General features: G+C 41.3%; 1 protein-coding gene across 3 annotated transcripts; it reads right to left on the bottom strand.

Annotated features, from left to right (window-relative positions):
• Positions 1-3042: 3042 nt before the first annotated feature.
• Positions 3043-17830, bottom strand: NADSYN1 (NAD synthetase 1). Of its 3 annotated transcripts, XM_009097068.4 has the most exons (21): positions 17608-17827; positions 17418-17478; positions 16846-16962; positions 15869-15922; positions 15412-15501; positions 14534-14585; positions 13751-13839; positions 12788-12905; positions 12166-12297; positions 11559-11633; positions 11275-11399; positions 11023-11071; positions 10331-10433; positions 9517-9685; positions 9020-9155; positions 8343-8449; positions 7472-7603; positions 7258-7327; positions 6140-6268; positions 5490-5666; positions 3043-3376 (listed from the first exon to the last, which is right to left on the bottom strand). In XM_009097068.4, the coding sequence occupies exons 1-21, from the start codon at positions 17690-17692 to the stop codon at positions 3323-3325; spliced, it is 2124 nt and encodes a 707-aa protein (XP_009095316.2). In that variant the 5' UTR covers positions 17693-17827; the 3' UTR covers positions 3043-3322. The 3 variants fall into 3 exon arrangements, 2 of the variants coding, with proteins under 2 accessions (XP_009095316.2, XP_050831282.1); XM_050975325.1 differs by lacking the exon at positions 11275-11399 and having other exon boundaries at positions 10331-10429; XR_007777696.1 differs by lacking the exon at positions 3043-3376 and having other exon boundaries at positions 5521-5666; positions 6140-6264; positions 17608-17830.
• Between the last annotated feature and the right edge of the window lie 1387 nt (positions 17831-19217).

The following is a 19217-nucleotide window of genomic DNA, read 5'->3' as shown; positions in this document are numbered from 1 at the left end:
AATCACCTAGGCATTCCATGAGCAGCCATGAACTCATGATGCTTTCACTGTTAAAGATGCTTCACTTGTGCTGCTCGCCCGCTTTTCTCACGCTCCCCTTCACACGCCGTTGCCCTGGTCAATTTCCTAAAGCTGCAATTTCAAAAGAGGCGTCAGGAAAATTTGCCAACGCTTTTTTGCCGCATACTGGGATCTGTGGCAGCATAATGATGAACACGAGAGTGTATCAATCCCTCATTTTAGTATTCCAGCCCGGCAAGTAAAAGTAGACCCATCCTTTGCTCTCTAATTGAAAGCTACACGTTGTTTAACAAATGGGGTACTCATTACTCCAGAGAATATTTTACACATTTACTAGTCAAGACTGTTATAAGGTGACCCTTAGTTGTATGAACTAGTTGAATTGCAAATAAAATCATGGACCAGGGAGCAATGTTCATTGTGGACAATAGTGTTGTGATAGGCCAGCTCTCTTTTCAGGGACCTGGTGGTATGTAGGGATAACAAATTCGAATTGTCAAATTCAGCCAATTGACAAAAAATTGATTGGTCTCTAAGGGCCACCTTTATTTAACTCTGAGAGGAACATGTATAATTTTATGTATGTTTGATAAATAGCAGTGGGGTAGCTTTTGCTTTCATCTGCACCACTGTTTAGTCAAAAAATAAGTTTAACACTCACTTCCAAACAAGTCAGAGTAAGATCCAGCTGAAGATAAAAACGAAAATTCTTTTATGTTATCTTTACCATAATGGTTGTGCAATGGATTGACCTGGGCTGCTCCATTATTCCCCTCCTCAGCTGGACATGGAGAGAAAATATGAATTAAAGCAGGGAGAGGTCACTCACTGAATACCATCATAGGCAAAACAGAATCTACATAGCAAAATTATGTGACTCTATTACCAATCATAACAAAAAAGGATAATGAGAAATAATCCTAAGGACAACCCAGCCCTCCCTCCTTCCTGGGCCTAAATTTATTCCTGATTTTCTACCCCTCTCCCTCACTAGCATAGTGAGGCAGGGTATGGGGTTATGGTCAGTTCTTGTTGCTTCTGCCACTGCTTCTTCCTCAGGGCAATGAGTCCTTCCCCTCCTTCAGTCTGGGGGTTTCCCTCTCACAGAGAACAGTCCTCCACAAACTTTTCCAACACAAGTCCTTCCCAGGGGCTGCAGTTCTTCAGGAACAGCCTACTGTGGGTTTCCTGCAGTGACACAAGTCCTGCCAGGATCCTGCTCCAGCATGGGCTTCCCAGAGCTTCACAGCCTCCTTTGGGCATCCCTGTGCTCTGGTGTGGGCTGCTCCATGGGCTGCAGGTGGATCTGTGCATCCCTGTGTCCTCCATGGGCTACAGGGGGATCTGGGCATCCCTGTGCCTTCCATGGGCTACAGGGGGATCTGGGCATCCCTGTGCCTTCCATGGGCTGCAGGGGGATCTGGGCATCCCTGTGCCTTCCATGGGCTACAGGGGGATCTGGGCATCCCTGTGCCTTCCATGGGCTGCAGGGGGATCTGGGCATCCCTGTGCCCTCCCTGGGCTGCAGGGACACAGCTGCCTCACCAAGGGCTGCAGGGGAATCTCAGCTCCAGCGCCTGGAGCAGCTCCTGCCCCTCCTTCTGCCCTGACCTGGGTGTCTGAAGGGTTGCTCCACTCACATGTTTTCACCCTGCTCTTCTCTGGCTGCATTTACTTCTGCACAATACCTTTTCCTCCTTCTTAAATGTGTTATTAGAGGCATTACTCCCATCACTGGTTGGCTTGGCCTTGGTCCATCCTGGAGCCAGCTGGCATTGGCTCTGCCTCTGCTGCAGGAAGCTTCCAGGAGCTTCTCAAAGAAGCCACTTCTGTAGCCCCCCTGCCACTAAAACCTGGCCACACAAACCCAATACAGTTGTCTCCAGTAAAAAGTGAACATCATCAGCTAGATGTTAGAATTATTTCCCATTCTCAGTAGGCAAAAATGCACTGATAACATTGGAGTTAAGTGTTGATAACAGTTGAACTAGAAGCATCAGATGGAACAGAACCAGTGAAAATTTCTGGATAGTAAAAGGAAAATAGGAGTGATCTGGTACAGTCTGTAGCCAGCATTAGCAGGCAAGAAATAAAATGCAATTTGTACACATGCTGTAAATGCAATTGCTAAAAAAGAAAAGTGTGTGAAATAGTTAGGGTAACAACACAGGAGACATATGAAAATATTGTGGTTTTGTGCTATTATTTTTTATTTGAATAAAAGCAAATGTCTCCTCTGTGATTGTCCAGAAAGAGAAACCAGTAACTTCCAGAGGAAACAAAGAAATAAGAAGTCTTCAAATACACAACAAATTTTTGAACTTCTCTTTAGAATTCATCTACTCCCTCTAGCTGGAATTGGAAGTACCCAACTAACTGTGAAGGAAGGCAAATCACAGCTGGGGTTTTCCATTCTTCCCGCAGCATCTTTAACTCCAAGTGAATCAAATGTGGAGAATGTGCCCTTTTTAGCAGACATTTTCTACTGGCACAATGTAAGACTATTTTAACAGAAGTCTCACTGGGCCTGAGCTCTCCTGTTGTTGCAGTTAAGAATATTGTTTTCCCAGAACAGCAGAAATGCATTTCTTGTTTTCCCTATTAGAAGTGAACCTTTCAAATCAAAGTTTAAAAAGGAAATGGGAACAGCTAAACATTAAATGAAAAAGGAACAAGCCCATCCTTTTTTATTGCTCCGCAGCCCTGAACAAATTTAAAAGATCAGTTTGAAGACAATAAGTTAAAAATTAAGCTTTTGCAAACTGGAGGTAGGATGTGGGTAACACTCTAATTGAGCTCAGAGGACACTGGTTTTATACTTCATTCTGCAATATTTAAACGAAACAAGAAGTTAAACTCGAAATTTAACTCCACTAACATGAAGATTACCCATCTGCTTCAAGACAGACATGCTTCCAACACCCTGCAGAGTTTGACTTTGTGGCCACTCAAAACACTGGACCAGCCTACAAAGCCAGTGCCAGGTAAATAAAAAAACATGTAGAATAAGAACTGAGTCAATTAGCCTGACAAAATTACAAGTTTATTGCAAAGTAAGGTAAGTTTTTAAATTAAAGGCAATTAACTCAAGAAGTTGAAGGAAATCCTTAATAAATGATCCTTTAGCCAAACTACGGTTTAAGTATATTGGGAGTAAAACAGGGAGTCAATTAAAAAAATTGATTACAACAGTCAACTCAAGAACTTTTGAGCAGGTTATCCCTGCTCATTATCACAATATAATCCAATTTTGAACATTCTGTCTGGCAAATTAATTACCACAGTTAAACAAGACAGGAAGTCAGTCGATATCTTCAACTACAGAAATTCCTTCCTTTTTTTCTAGCTTGGATACCTGCAAGGAAAAAGAAACCAATTCAGTAGCAAAAATAAAGCTTCTTCTTTCATCAACATCTCGTACAAAGATCAGGTTTTTATGAAGTGGATAAATCTTTTGGTTTTACCAAATGCAGCTAATCTCGTGGTGTAACACTGGAAAAAGCAGAAGATCGCCTGCAGATATCTCGTCCTTGAGGCAGATGTGCCAGCTTTCTTCTGAGCTGCATCACAGTTCCTTCAAATTATGGCAGCTATTAAAATCCCAGTGAGTATTTTGACACCTGGAAGTGCATCATTTGTGCTCTGACCACAAATCCTTTACTTCAGACACTGCTCCAAGGCAGAAGCTACATACAGCACTGCCAGAGTTCCTAGGGTTGTTCTAAACCCCCTTGGCCACAGGAGCTGAATGACATGAAAACTCCAAGAGCAAATCTGGTCATTCCCAGCAAATGCTATGATCTTAAATTCCTTTTACCCCTGCTCCTTCTGCAGCAAATGAGAAGGGAATTTTGCACTAAAAATGAGTGGATAACTAAACTGGCTTGACTGCACTACAGACATCCAAAGCAGAAAAGTACTTTCTACAAATCCAACAGATTTCTCTATCATTAGCACTCCAAATTGTTTCCATTCACAAATGAGCTTAAGCTGTAACATGACTCTCCTACAGGAAAAACCTGGCATTACCTAACTAAATGTGGGGTTTATGTCAAGTTTATGCCATATTTTCACAGTCCTCTTACTATGCCAGAAAAATCTTAAGTGCAGATTGAGTCCCAGGAGCAGAATCATCAGTGGGACACTGTCATAGAGAGTGATTCTCTTCAGAATTATAATTGTGCTGAACACCTACAGTAAGAAGAAACTCTTCCTGTATTCCTTTTCTTGAATAGGGCAGATTTGACTCAAACCACTGCAAGTTATTATTTTCCAGTCTTGCAAAGAGCTGCAGGAGTTATCAGTTCAGGTTACTCTTATCTACACAATAAAATCTTCCCCAAACTTGCCTCCTGGTTTCCAGGAATAAGTTGCAATGGCCACTACCCTTACAGAGCACAACTGCTATTACATACAAATCCAGTTAGAGAATGTAACAATATCTGCATCATTAAAAGATCTTAATCACATTTACTGTAAGCATAAAATAACTGCATTTTAGTCCAGACTCTACAAAAACATTTTCCCTGACTCCCACTGAGACCAAAATAACTTTTGTCCCGGACTTGAGTGGAAAAAAGTCCAATATGATGTAAAAAATCCCCCACTATACTACTTTACAATAAAGTACTGCACATGGTAGCTTTTATCCCAGGTTTCAAGGTAGTAAAATACTATTACAACATGTCTGGCATTTCACAGATGAAGGAATTAGTATTTTATTACATGTATAAACATATTCTTAAAAGCAACTGGGGTGTAAAAATCTCTGGCAGAAAAAACTTTAAGGTGCTAAAATTCTTCACCCCAGCATTTGTGCCATAAAAGAGGCATTAAAAATAAGTTTGAAGGGGCGGCTAAAAACTATAAAAAGTTAAGCATGGTTCCAATAATCACCTGGGCCCCTCCCCATCTCAGTGTTCAAACTGAGCATGGTACCATTACTGCTGCTGTGTTTGAGCAAACACAAATTTGTGAGTCAGCTAACTTGAGATTCAAAAAAGAAATTGTTGCAGAAGCAGCAGGGAGAAGCACTCACAGTGAATTGCTGCCTCTTACACAGTGTGGCTCTCTCCACACTGCTGTAGGTCAAGTCTTAATTCTGCAGTTAAGCAGATCCCTTCAGACAGGTCCTGAACTGAAACCAAAACACAAAAGCTTGTTTCTCCCATTAGCACAGGACGTCATGAGTCTGGGTACATCTATTACTTCTAGTCCTCAGTACACATATTCTTTTATTTTTTCTTGTTCTTGTTTACATAGCAGTATGACAAAAAAGAACCCAAACAGCCTACACTGAAATCAGGGAATTTACCCTCACAGTTACGTGAAAAGAACAATCACAGTTATTTCTGTAATATCTGCCACCCTAAGTGTTAGTTGTCTTTTACTGGAGATACACTGGAACCAGGCTGGACCCACTTTGAATAATTTAAATACAAAATCATTCCAGAAGCAGGAGGATTTACCTGTTTGTCTATACACCTGAACTGCCAGGACCATGAGGTGTTGTAGAGGAAAGGCCTCAGGTCGAAGCGATTGTCATCTGGACTGTAGTTTTCAGCATGGTAGGAAGGAGTGAGCGTGGTCATTTTGTGCCTGTTGACTGAATACATCCTGAAAAAATGCTTAACCTTGGATGCCACCTGGTGTACAAAGAATGTAGCTCTTAACCAAATGAAGTTTCTTAGTATTTTGATTTAAAAATTGAGAGGAGCACAGTATTTTGAAGACTGTTTTCTACTTTTACACGGTCTAGATATTCTTGCAAAGAAAAAGCCATTTTTTGTCTCAGAATACATAACCAAAGGCTTCAGGAGTAGTTGGTCATCTGTATTTTAGAGAACAATTTCCACCAAGGTATAATTCCGAAGTAATTGTTTTCAAATTACCCAATTAACAATTGTTTTAACAATTTGCAGCACAAGACAACAAGCTCCATTTAAGAGAAGCAAGCCAGCTTTTCCAGCATATTCTGCTGCACCTGTAGAATAATCTCTAAACACAAAATAATGAAACTATTACTTTCAGTTAAAAGGAACCTGACCTTTCTCCAAACATGCTCTATTTTGGCAAAATCATTACACTATTTGATATTTTCTTCTCTTTGGTATATTACCTCTCTTGGAGTAAAAATTTCCTTCCACAGATTAATCAGCTTACAGAACATACTGTATGGTCCAGCCTTTCCAATTTTCCTTAATTTCCCATAGATTGAGAGCTCTGCATATGTCATCCCCATATCTGCCTGAAAACACACACAGAAGGTCAAAGAAAATCTTAACTATCCAACTTTTGATGAATACTTTCATGGAGCAATTAAAATAACCCAGTTAAATCACAGAAACACCAAAATGATATTGTCAATGTCAAAAAGACATAGTAATACTATGAGCAGAAATAAAATACCCGCTGGAATGTCTCTGAATTGGGAGATTGGAGGCCACGGAGGTAGTTTTATCAGTCCTCTCCTTTCCAAAGGGATAGCAAAGAGAAGGGTGTGGGGAGAAAAGTGCTTTTCCACCAGTCATTTTCATAGCAGTAAGGCCCTGACTTTCTTTTGATATTAAAAAAACCATAAAATAAACTGCATTTTACAACACCCATCATTCTAAGTGTCCAAAAATCGAAAATAATTCAAAAATGTTAATTTGTGATTTTGGAAATTATTGTCAACACAGGGCAGGTGTGGGGAACTAATGCCTTGTTGGCAGCTTTAAGACTGGTTATAACATGCCTGTCAGTAAGCATGGTTACATACAAGAGTAAACAATAGCTATGGGACAAACCCCAGATTTTGGAGTAGAGCTTAAAGCATTTTAAAGGCACTGCCCATTATTACCTTGTTACCATAATATTTTCTGAAAAATCCCTTTGCCAGGATTTTTCTCCTGAGAAGCCTCAGAAAAGAAATATAAACAATAATTATCTGATTGCTTGGAATGTGGTCTAGAAGTTGCTGACCACCAGGTGCATCTATGATTGGTTCCATGTGAATTTTTTTTAATTAATGACCGATCACAGCCAGCTTTGTCAGACTCTCTGAGTCTGTCATGGGTTTTTATTATCATTTTTTTCCAGCCTTCTGTCTGTATTCTTTCTCAATAGTTCAATATAGTTTTAGTATATAATTTTCTTTTAATATAATATCATACTATAATAAATCAGCCTTCTGAGAACATGGAGTCAAATTCTCATCTCACACCTCGTCCTGGGGACCCAACACCACCACATTACCTCATCAGTTTGAGCCACTTGTCCATCCACCAGGGGCTCCAACTCTGCAGTGGGTGGGGCTGACATTATACTGTAAGGGAGAAGGAAAAGGAAAAACATGGATTCCATGCAGTCTTATGAGTATTGGTTTGTTAAAACAGCACTTCATCCCAAAAATGAAGCACCTGGCTCAGACAGTGGAATGAACAAATACAGTTACTGAATCATTGCTCACCTCCTGAGGGCTGTGAGCTGGAAGTTTTCAATGCAGTATTGAATGAAGTTCTTCAAATCAGTCTTGCTGATGCCACCAATGGGGTTGATATCAGCACTGGAGCAGTCATACTTCGTCAAGTAACCACGGAGACTGAGCAAAACAGGAAATTTTTATACAGCAACAGTTAATAATAATGTAACTGCAGCATAAGATATAACCCTTGACACTACAGAGAATTTATATGTAGCATGAAGAAAGGGAGAAACAGACTTTGTATCAGTAACATATTTATACCTAAAGGGCAACATGTTTAACTAAAGCCCTGAAATTACCAGAAGATGGTACTTTAAACAAATCATAAAGCACTGCAAAACTATCCATGCTGAGGCAATTTGTTCAAAACAATTAAAATACTGTGCTGACTAATCAAAACAATAAATCTCAAAACACCCACACAACCAGTACACAGTACTCTCACAGCTTTAGAGGTTACCACTCCCACAATTTTACAGGGATTGCTTTAATCTTCAAATACTAGCTCTGCTAACAGTACTCCAGATTTTAAGGTCTGCTTTTTCAGCTCAAAGTTCACATCTTCATTCCTAATACACCAATTGAAAATTCAACAAATTGGAAAGTTAGCCTAGTGAATGCACAGGTAAGCTCTACGGAAAACAGCATTTTATGGGAAAACTATAGCAATACTTTGGCTAAACCTCTGAAATTTCCCATTCAAGCTGATTTAACTATTTTCATTAAATTCACTTTTACCAGTGCATTCTTAGGTTGTTACCTCTTCTGAGTAATAATCTACAGAGATATTTGCTGGAGTTGCAGGAAATGACAGTGACCTGTTCCCCATGGGTTTGGATTCCAAATTTTCACCAACCTTTCATCCACATTGGCTGATCCCAGCACCAATAGTCCCCCTGGCATCCCACGAGCCCACAGTGTCAGCTGAGCAAACAGGTAGGCAAGGACCATTCTTATTCTAGCCTGCAAAGGAAAATGGAAAGGAAAGCAAAATTTATATCGCAGAGTGATTTCTCCCCAGTCACTTTTATAAATCAATTGTCTAAACAAGCTCATTAAGAACAAAATAAACCATAAAAATAGATAAACCATATCCTTTTACAGAGTAAATAAATGCTTCTAGTCTAATAGAAAACATTTGTAAAAAGTTTACATTGCTTTTGTCTCCATTCTGAAACTCAGCTTTTCCGAAGGATGGCAGCAATGCCAAACCAACCTGGGATCCAGCCTCCAGCTCCAGCAGCAATTGTTGGTGATGTTAAGCAAATATTCACACTCCTCTCTGACTTAAACCTCTCCTGTTGCCAAAAAGCTGACAAAGAATTCAATGTTTGCTTCCAGAGCAAACAGCTGGATTTCTCCAGTAACAGAGAGAGAAAGATCAAATCTTCAAATTAACAAAAACTATCAAACAGGATAACCAACACACGGAACTAAAGCAGCGTTGTTGGTTAGTCTGGAAAACCAAAAAAATCAAACCAAAACACACAGAACCAAAAGAGTGTGACCTGATTCAGCCTAGAGGACACACACCTGCACATTCTGGAGTGCTAGGCTTTCTCTGCTGCTGCCTCCACGGACAGAAAACTGGGGAGTTCGACCTGTCACCACACTGAAGATTCCCACGACAGCTTTCACAGCAGCATCAATGTTCAGGTTGATGTGGTAGCTGAGAAGAATTCAAGCACAAGTGACTCAGCCAGCACAATCTGACTATATAAAATAGAAAAAAACCCACCAAAAATCCACCCATCAAATGAGGTTTTAAAAGTGCTAAAATCTCAGATCTGGTAGGAAGAAACTTAGGAAAGAATAACACTTTTCAGAGTCTGTTTCCAAAATTCCATGTCCTTTGCCAAATGCTTCTAAGCTGGCATCACTTTAACACTTTAGTAATGACATCTTTAGCATTCCCACTTAACCCATCTCCTGTTCCTCTCTTATTTTTTTCCCCTTTCCAAGTTTGAACATTTTAGATGTATGGCTTTACCAGAACATGGTGTTTTTTCCCACCACTTCTGAGCTTGTACCTGCCTATTTGCTCAGCCAGCAGTTTGGCCCTGTTGCAGGTATCCTGGGAGGAGTTCTCACTAGCCATGTAACACGTGGTGAGGACACGCTTGCAGAATTCCTGAGGATCCTCAGGGATGTAGGTCTCATCATTCACAATCCTGCGTGCATCAGCCAGCACATCTGCATCTGAGGACAGAGCAGAAGAAACAGAACAGGAGTGGAAATTATTGTGCTCTTCCCTTTGCAGGATTTGCAAATATCTTGTACATCCTTTGTATTCCCATGATAAATAAGACGACTACATCTAACTTCCCAAAAAAAAATCAAATAAAAGAATTACTGATTTTGTTTCTGATTTTGAGCACAGAAATGTTAAATCCTTTAGATCTACTGAAGAATTTTCATAGAAAACACCATCCAGTATGTACAAAGACTTAGCTAAAAGCATGAAGTCTGCTTAAAGCCAGAACTTAAAGAATTTAAACCATTCCTAACCATGCTTTGTTCTGTTCTTAATAGAAGGGGAAAATTCTCAGAATTAACTGAAGACTACATCAGCCAATATTTGAACAATAGTCTAAACTCAGAAACTAATCTGAGTTCCACATCCAATTCTTAAACCCAAAATGGAAACTATTAGGCCAATTCAGAGAATCTGAATTTGGACACACATTTTCACTGGAATTTCTGAAGAGATGCAAAGGATTCCATAAGAGGGACAAAAAAAAGGGTCTGCCATTAATAAGCTCTTGCAGCTACTGCACCCAGCTAATATTAACTTACCCATAACCATTAGTAAACACAGCTGGCCAGACACACAGATCTACTTACTGCCATTCTTCACTGCTAGGCAAACCTGGTGACACATTGAATACACTATGCAAGCTGTAGCAGAGCTGTCAATTCCACCACTCAGAGGTAGGAGAAATCCTGCCTTGAAATCAGAGCAAGGAAGAGGTTCCACATAGCACAATAAGGAAAAAAAATATGTATTGTACCACTCAGAAACACACTCCTGTAGAAGAATGACAGGCATTTTCAAGGCTTCATATTGTTCAAGGTTTATATTCTACTGGGGAAAAACAGAACAAACCACCCAGAGCAAATCCTCTGAAACTCTCATCAACTGGGCAATCAAACAAGTAGTCAGGGTAAAACCCTTTGCCTAGAAAAAATTCCAGTTGTCTTTCCTTTTTCTGTCTTTTATTAGCAAGACAGAAATGCTAATAAAAAGAATTACATTTTTCATATATACTTTACTTTTACACTGAATGACTACTTCATGTCACTCTGCTGCAGTAAAGAAAGCACAATTCCCAAAGGAAGGGTGCACAGAACATACTGAAGTCACACTTGGAATACATTTTTTAAGTCTGACTGAGCTACCAGAGAAAAACTCAAACTTTGCACCTTGGACTAACATCAGTTTGGGTTACCAGCAGCACAGGAAAACAATTTGGATTGTGCCTGTGGCACAAAAGAAGCTGTGTATGCCAAAGAAAAAACAAACCCAGTTTTCTTACCTGTTTGCTGCGCCTTAAATAGTCCCAGAGCCAACATGCAGGTCCAAGGCTGAAATTACAGAACATGATTGTTCTAAGAAGGTTAGGAAATAACACCTAAGCAAGTCAACATATTTATTGTGGTCTTCCAATGAGAGATCTCCTTTACTTAAATCTGAACAAAATCTTATGTTTATCTCTTTATTTGAGTTTTGGGTTTTTTTTTTTTTTTAACCAAAATAATTTTCAAGCAACGGATTCAGCATTGATTACCTGATCTCCTCCTCAGGACTGTGGTGTCTCCACTGGATTGGCATACAAGTAGGAACAGCTAAATCATCAGGACACGACAGAGCAAAGTTCACTTTTACCCTGGGATAAGGATTCACTTTACTTGCCTAAGCAATAGTACAGAAGAATTCAGAAGACACCAATTTTAACATAGTTTAAAAAAAATCAGCTCTCTAAGATACTGTGAAAATCAAGACATGCAAATACTTCTTACATCCAAGAACTACTCAAACTTGGCACAGTTGACAAACACAAAGAGTTCTTACCGCCAAGTTACGAGATGAAATCTCTGCTCTGTAACTTCGAACATCCTCCAGGTCCAGAGTGGCAACCAGCACCTCCTGTGAAAAGGCTTTCAACATTAGATCACTCTACACAAACAGATAAACAATGCTTGGCAAAAGAGATGCCATCAAGAAATGCCACAGCACCAGCTGTGGCAAAGGAAAAGGCAAGAAATGTTACTGGGGAATGAGATGGAGCTTGCACATAATGTGAGGAAAGCTAGATGACAAATCTACTATTTTCTGAAATCAAAGAGAAACCTTGTGTCCACAAAACTGGGTCATAATTAGAACATTGCAGTCTTTGGCCTTTCTTCCTTTAAATAAGAGAATCTCAATTAACAGGGTCTCTCCTCCTCATGGTAATTGCATACAAAAATTTTTTCATGAAGTTCTTCCACTGTGACTGATCTTCCTTTATCACAAAGCAGGAGAGCTACAGTAGATAATTTGACTAGGAAAACACTCAGATCTAGTTGAATAGCATAATTAAAATTCACCTTTTTAGTCTAGAGATGTGGACCTAGATCTGGAATGTTTGGAAGTGTCGAGCATAAGTGCCCCAGCAGCTATGGGGTAAATACATTACCACATCATCCAGTGAGAACTGGGATCCTTGTGCAACTGTTTCTCCATTCATGGAAATCATTGCACAGCCATCATAATACAGACGATCACCATCACAGCCTTTCTGGTTTGCTAAAATATATATTCCACCATTCTGCCAGGGAAACAAACATGCAGGGAAGAGGAAAAAAAAAGCCATTCAGAATGTAGCACCTGACAGGATGTTAAAAATCAAAATGCTGTTTCTCTGTTCCTGCCCTTCTTATAAATTTCCTCTCCCTTTACATTGTGAATGATTTATGGCTGGGATTCTCTCTTGACAGGAGTCTCTTAGTAGCAAGAGTCATTCCCTCAACCCAAACAGAGAGAGCTGCACTTCTAAATTGAAATTCTGAGTTCAGACTGAGGTTGGAAAAAGCAGGTGATGACCAAAGCTGTGTTTGGATATCAGGAGAGAGCAGATACTGTTAAATATAAGCAAAGCATGTTAAATTACAATGACAAAGCAGCTTTTTCACAGGGTAATGTACATTCATTGCCCTATTTTTGTCCCCATCACTGTTAGAGAGGATTACATACCAAATAATAAGTGTCTTCTCATCATTTTTCAAACACACAGAACTTTCCAATAGAAAAGCACACACCTTTGCTGTGGCAGAATTCACCAGATCCACCCGGGCGTGAGCCTTCCGCAGCACATGGTGACTCCCAGAAGAGTTGGCGAAAATTTCCACTCCATCAAGTCCCATCTCAATGTGAGGGCTGTCAAAGCAAAAGGCACAAAAAGAAATCACTACTGTGCCGTGAAAACTGCAAATGTCATTAAAAATCACTGACAAACAGAAACATTTATGTCACTGTCAGTTTTCTGCATGTCTTAGCTCAAACAAGGTTAGGGCTTTCAAAAATATCTGTTTTCTTGCACTGCCCAACTCTTCTGTCAAAGACCAGCAGTGGCTGCAAAGGTCAAAAAGGCTTTTGCTCAGTCTGTTCTAAATAAAATGCCTTCTACTCTATAGAAGGCCAGATCTCAAAGAAAGAGAGAATAACATAATCTTGGTCTGAAAGTGCAACATGGATATACACTGCAAAGTCAGTGGTCCCATTTTCTTTGTCTCTTAGTAAATTCAAAAACAGAATCACAAGGAGAAAATTTTTACTGCTTTTTTTTTCCAATGTCATAGGAAAGAAATACTAAAAAAAAAAAAAAAAAAAAAAAATCACATCTTCAACACACCACATCTGCTGCATTTACAAGGAAATTAATGTAACTGGGAGATTTGGTAAAGCATCAGGAATGTGAGCATGAGAGTTACCTGTCATTTATTTCCTTAGGTCACTCTTTTCATTCTGTTTGGTTTTGGTATTTCTCCCCTACCTTATTGTTTCAAGTTGATTTAATTTAACAACCAACATTTCCTTACCATTCTGGACCTAGCCTAATGAGGTCTTTCCCAAGATGCATTTATTGCTCCTAATTATATTTTATCTTACTGGTGCTTTCTAAAAGATATTACACAGAAGAATAAGCAGATCTCTTCAAACATTTATTTCAGGCAGCTCCAGGGTATGTTTTAGATTACTTTTTATTTCCTCTTCTCCTTTACCTGTTTGGTGCCCAGAGTTCTTCACATATTTCTGCCCCTAGGCAGGTATCTTTGGTTGCTAGCACTGCATCCCCAAAAGGAACAGTTTCCTGAGGAAAAACAGCAACATTCTTACACACATGCAGTAGAACAATCTGTTCAATTGAAAAACTTGAACTACAAATCTTAAGAAAATATAAAAATACTTATGTGAAATTAGTGACACAATATCAATCACATTATACCTTCTTTCATTTTATACCAAGTCAGTTTAAAAAAAAAGAAAAAAAAATCTGAAATGCAAATTTCTGGACTGATTGAAATTTCATGTTCTAATTTCAGTAGTATTCAGATCCAGTGCTTTGCTTAAGGACAGGAATGAAACAATCTACAAAATAGAGACTGTCTGTTGCTAGGAATCACACTCATGCTTTAGTAGGAACTAACATAAATTTTAGATACTTCTGAACAAATAAGGTTTAAATGATTTTTAATTTAATTTTTTTAACCTAAAAACACTTACTCAATTCTAGTCTCAAGCACAGATAAACTCAGTACCAACATAGTGCAAAATATGGCAATCATTCTGCATGTACAAATAACTGAGGCAGATTTAAAATTTACTGGCTTTGCTGCCACATACTAACATAAATAATGTGAAATTATGCTCTCATTTAATGCAACTTAGAACCACCACTGAAACATGAATCTACAACATGACTGGAAGCAGAATTTTGGAGACTACAGTTTTTTATTGCTGAATCTGGAAGATGCTAAATTTAAAAAAAACAAACACCAGCTTACCTGTCCAGTCACTTCCTGAATTATCCTGGGCAGAAAATATTCCTCCACATGCCTAAATCAAGTTAATAGATTGTGAATACATCATTACATAGATCACAGCATAAAAACTGGTTCTCATCTCACCTTCTAACGCTGCTTAAAGAAATCGTATTGAAGATGTACAGGGCTGTGTGTGCTTAAAAAAATGAAAAAAAAAACCTTCATATTTTCTGTGGAATTATTGAGCAATGCTAACATTTTAAGATAGCAACATCTGTGCTTCAGAAAGGCAAGGTAAGCAATGCCCCATCCTGGCTAGAAAGCAGAGCACACCATGCAAGGCAAATGCCAGGTGGAAGTTGCTCTTTTTGCAGGGTTACTACATGAGCAGCACAGAACCAGCTGGGGCTCAGAGGAGGGATCAGAAGTGCTTTGCTGAGACCCTCAAGCTGGAAACATTCCCTGATTACAAGATGGGAGAGACGAGTGCCAGGCATGTTCTGCAGCATCATAAGGCAGGCAGCTTTCACTCACTGCAGAAGTTCTGACAGAGCTCATCCATTTCAGTGCCTGCCAGTTCAGTACTGGGATGCAGCACTCAGGAGACAAACACAGCCTCTCCAGCCCTGAGCTGGCTGTTCTTAGAAAGCACACACCAGGAAAATGACACTTTACACTGGCTGTAGGATCAAGCAGCCCCACTTTTTCTTCCAGCAACTCAGAGTTTGACTGCTCAATAAGGTGCCTAACCAAGCTGCAACCACGTAGATTGGCTGACTGTCCTGCTGCTCTGCCTGTAGCAGCCAATGAGTATTTGCTGTAAGTATTTCAGCCCTGTTGCTGTGGCTGCAAACAGCAAGCTGTGTTTTTTAACACAATTCCTAGAGTTGCCAGAATACCTTGCTTTGCTCCATGGGGTGAACCATCTAAGTTCCCTGTAGTTTCCTGCATTTGCCAGTGATATTTTTGGTCTGATTAGAAGAATCTTCCTTAAATAAAACAAAACAGAAAAACTGAGTTAACACATGATGTACAGCCAAACAAGCCTATATATAAACACTGATTAAGAACAACTTATTTCTTTTACAATGTAACATTTTTAAAGTTTCTTGCAGATTCAAGGGGTTTTTCTAAACTTTTCCAGAAAGAAGTGGGAATTTAGTTTCCACAAATCAGAAAAGAAAAAATAGATAATGAGAAACCTTAGTTGTCTCTCTCAGACTGGATTTATCTTCCTATTTAGCAAATAGGAAGATAAATCCATCACTCTAAGTAGCATTGGAGAATCTTGCTTGAAGGCCGAACTGGTGTCTGAAAAGATGTGTTACCTCACAAAACATATCAAGAACTACTTACTTATTTAAAAAGATCACTCGACAATTGTAGCGAACATTTCTGTGCAGAACAGGCCTGTGAAAATAAGAACCAAAATCAGCAATGACTACACTCACTAAATGAAATTATAAAAAGCTACAGAATCTACTTTACTGCAAAAACCATTTGGAAAACCTCACTGGAGGGAATCAAGCAAAACAATATATGAAGTTTTAGCTTCTAATTTTTTAGTTAAAGTAGTAGTTTGAAAAAATCTGAGTTACTGACTGTGCTGTCAATCTCAGATATATCAACTACTACCTGAGCCTTAGGAACATGAGCACACCAGAAGATTCCCCATGGCTTGGCCAGGTTATTTAATCAAATGTGACCTCCTGTGATACTGCCAACCCAGTTCAAAATCAAACTAGCTTTACTCAATTATATCAATAATTGTTAATAACATGTTAATTACATGTTAATAACATGTTAATTAACATATTAATTTTACAGATATAATTTATCACCCTTCCGTCTCAGCACAAGGCTTACAATGGCTTCAGTGAGTTTCACATACACTTATGTAAAGATGTCTGTCAGTGAAAGCAGCCCCCACATTCCTACAAGACAGCCAATTTATAAAGCCCTTTGAGTTATACCTCACACTAATTCTGACCTGTGGCAAAAAGTACCAGACATTAAGTTTTCCAATATATAACTGTAATTATCCAATTACAATTATCCAAAATATAACTGTAGTATATAACTGTAATTATTATGTATTATTTCTCTCTTGAAGGGATCAGCCAACAGCAATCTTTAGAAGGATTATCTTTTAGAATTTGTTCTGCACACTGCAGTCCTGGTCATGGTAGTTAAAAGGGGAAAAACAGTGCAGTTCCTATGATATGTGTGACATTTGGTGCAGAGCCCTTGCTATCCAGAGCACGGCACAAGCAGCATTCCTTAAGGACTTATCACTTTATCACAGGTTTGCAAAAAACACCACAAAAACTTACATTCCCACATCACAGATAATATCTTGAGTAGCTGGAGACTCCAAGAGCTTTTCCAGAACTTGAAACGAATGCAAGAGTGTGTCTGACTCATAATAGTGATCTGAGCAGCCATAACCACTGTGTATAGATACAAGGAGAAATCAAAAATTCAGCCAGATCAGCAACAGAGCCAAAGAACCAAAACTACTTCAGACAGGAAGCATTTCACCCACATAGGTAATTTATATAGAAAATGAAGAAGCAGTGCTGTCAACACCATCCCTATTTACAGCATTTAAAACTCTGCAGCGTTCTATATCACCCCATGATACTCCTTCCAGGACAGCAGCCTGGGCCCAGGCAGAAATCAAAGCACCACAGCTCCCCTGACGGAAAACTCACTGAAATTATAGCTTCCAGTCAGGTTTCCAAGACAAGAGACCCAGTCCTGTGCTCACAACTGCAGTGCTTTTCTTTGCCCCGACGGCCGCACGCTCTAAGCACGGCAGCACCTCGGGGCTAATGCTGCTTCCGACTGTTCTTCCACAGCGAACTGGAACCGCACCAAAGCAGAGCCAGCAAAGCGCCCTTACCAGATTTCGAGCTCTGGCCCAAGCCGGTACCGGGCTCCTTTGCTCTTGGCGATGACGATACCTGGAAAAGTGTTGGAAGCGCAGTGCGTGAAACGGGCACGGGCTGCGCTGCGCCGCCCGCGGCGGGAGGCAAGGAGGGAGCGGAAGAGGCTCCTGATGGCCGGGGGCAGCCAGCCATCTCGGCACTCACTTCTGAAAATCCTCTCCAGGTTGCCCTCAAAGTCCAGAGCCCACTGGTTCAAAGCGCAGGTGGCCACGGTCACTGCCCGGCCCATGGCGACCCTGCCGTACCCCCCGCTGCTTCCGGGGCGGCGCCGGGCCGGGGCTGCCGGTCCCTCCTCCGACCGCTGCTGCGGCTGCCTCCTCCCGTTCCTTCCTCCCGGTCCCTTCTCCCGGTCCTTCCTCCCGGTCACCTCTACCAGCCACTCCTCCCAGCCACTCCTCCCGGCCACTCCCCCGGTCCCTGCTCCGGCGCCCGCAGCAGCCCCTGCGCCGTCAGTGCTCCAAGCCCGGGCTCCATGCGGAGTCGGTGTCCACCCGCGCTGTGGCTCTTCAGCGCCGTGCGCTGCTGCACGCCCTTCCGGACATTCCGCAGTTTTATCTCCCCAGAGCCCTGAATAACGGGAATGCAGCCTTAGCCCGTTTCTTAACCCTGCAGCTTCTTTTAAGAAGTGTCCCTCAAACTGAGTTCAGAGAGCGGGTGCTGAAGGTAACTGGAACAGGGTGCAAACTTCTGTGCGTTGTTCTCATTTCAGCATCATCCCAACAGCTCTCAGGGTCCTGACCCCAGCGAGGCTGACTTCTTCAAAGTCCAATTTCCTCTCTTATGTCCCTCATAATATATTTGGCTGCTGTGAGCCACCTTACCCACCGTGGGATTCTAACTTCTTTTTGTACTAGAATCAGAATTATTTAGGTTGGAAAAGCACACCACTAAGGCATGTCCCCAGGCGCCACATACACACGGCTTTTACCTCCAGCAATGGTGGCTCCACCACCACCCCGGGCAGTCTGTTCCAATGCCTGCCAACACTTTCCATAAAGAAACATTTCAATGTCTGATCGAAACCAGCCTTGGCAAAATTTGAGGCCGTTTCCTCTTCTCTTGTCGCTTGTCATTTGGAAGAAGAGCGTACAGGGTACAGCCTCCCTTCAGGGAGTTGAAGAGTGTAAGATCCCTTCCTTGAGCCTCCTTTTCTTCAGGCTGAGACCTCCATCCCCCCTCCCTCCCCTCAGATTCTGCCCCAGATCCATTCCCTTCTCTTGACACACTCCAGCAACTCAATGTCCTGCATTAAGGTGCCCAAAACTGACCCCACAATTCAAGGTGGGGCCTCAGCGGTGCCCAGAACAGGGGGATGGTCACTGCCCTGGTCCTGCTGGCCACACTACTGCTGACAATGACAGGATGCCATTGTCCTTCTTGGCTTCCTGGGCACACCTGGGCTCGTGTTAAGAAACTCTCGGCCAGCACCCCCAGGTCTTTTTCTACGGGACCATTGGAAATTTCAGAGAACAGTCAGTGGAATGTGCAGAGCTTAATAACGACTCAAGGCGGCCCAGACTGGCTTAGGGGTCCATGTTGTGACCCAAGCGCAGGTGTAACTTATTTCTTTGGACACCATTCCCCTCCACCGGTGCGCAGGGTTTTACCCAGCGCTCCCTTCCCACGCTCCAAGAGGAGCGCAGCTCCCTCGGCAGGGGGCGGGACCCGCGACCCTCGCGCTCCTCGGCCCATGGGACGAGCGCGCGCCACCAATGGGGAGCCGCGGAATGGGCGGGCCGCGGCGGGGATTGGCT

The sequence above is a fragment of the Serinus canaria genome, chromosome 5 (genome assembly GCF_022539315.1).
Source record: "Serinus canaria isolate serCan28SL12 chromosome 5, serCan2020, whole genome shotgun sequence".
Lineage (NCBI taxonomy): Eukaryota > Metazoa > Chordata > Aves > Passeriformes > Fringillidae > Serinus > Serinus canaria.
This window is presented reverse-complemented; position numbering and strand designations above follow the sequence as displayed.

Coding starts and splice junctions, on each gene's coding strand:
- NADSYN1 (XM_009097068.4), bottom strand. CDS start 17,692: ATGGGCCGGGCAGTGACCGTGGCCACCTGCGCTTTGAACCAGTGGGCT. Junction 14,586..15,411: donor ACCCCATGGAGCAAAGCAAG/GTATTCTGGCAA, acceptor AACTTGATTTAG/GCATGTGGAGGAATATTTTC. Junction 6,269..7,257: donor AAGTGGCTCAAACTGATGAG/GTAATGTGGTGG, acceptor GTGTGTTTTCAG/GCAGATATGGGGATGACATA.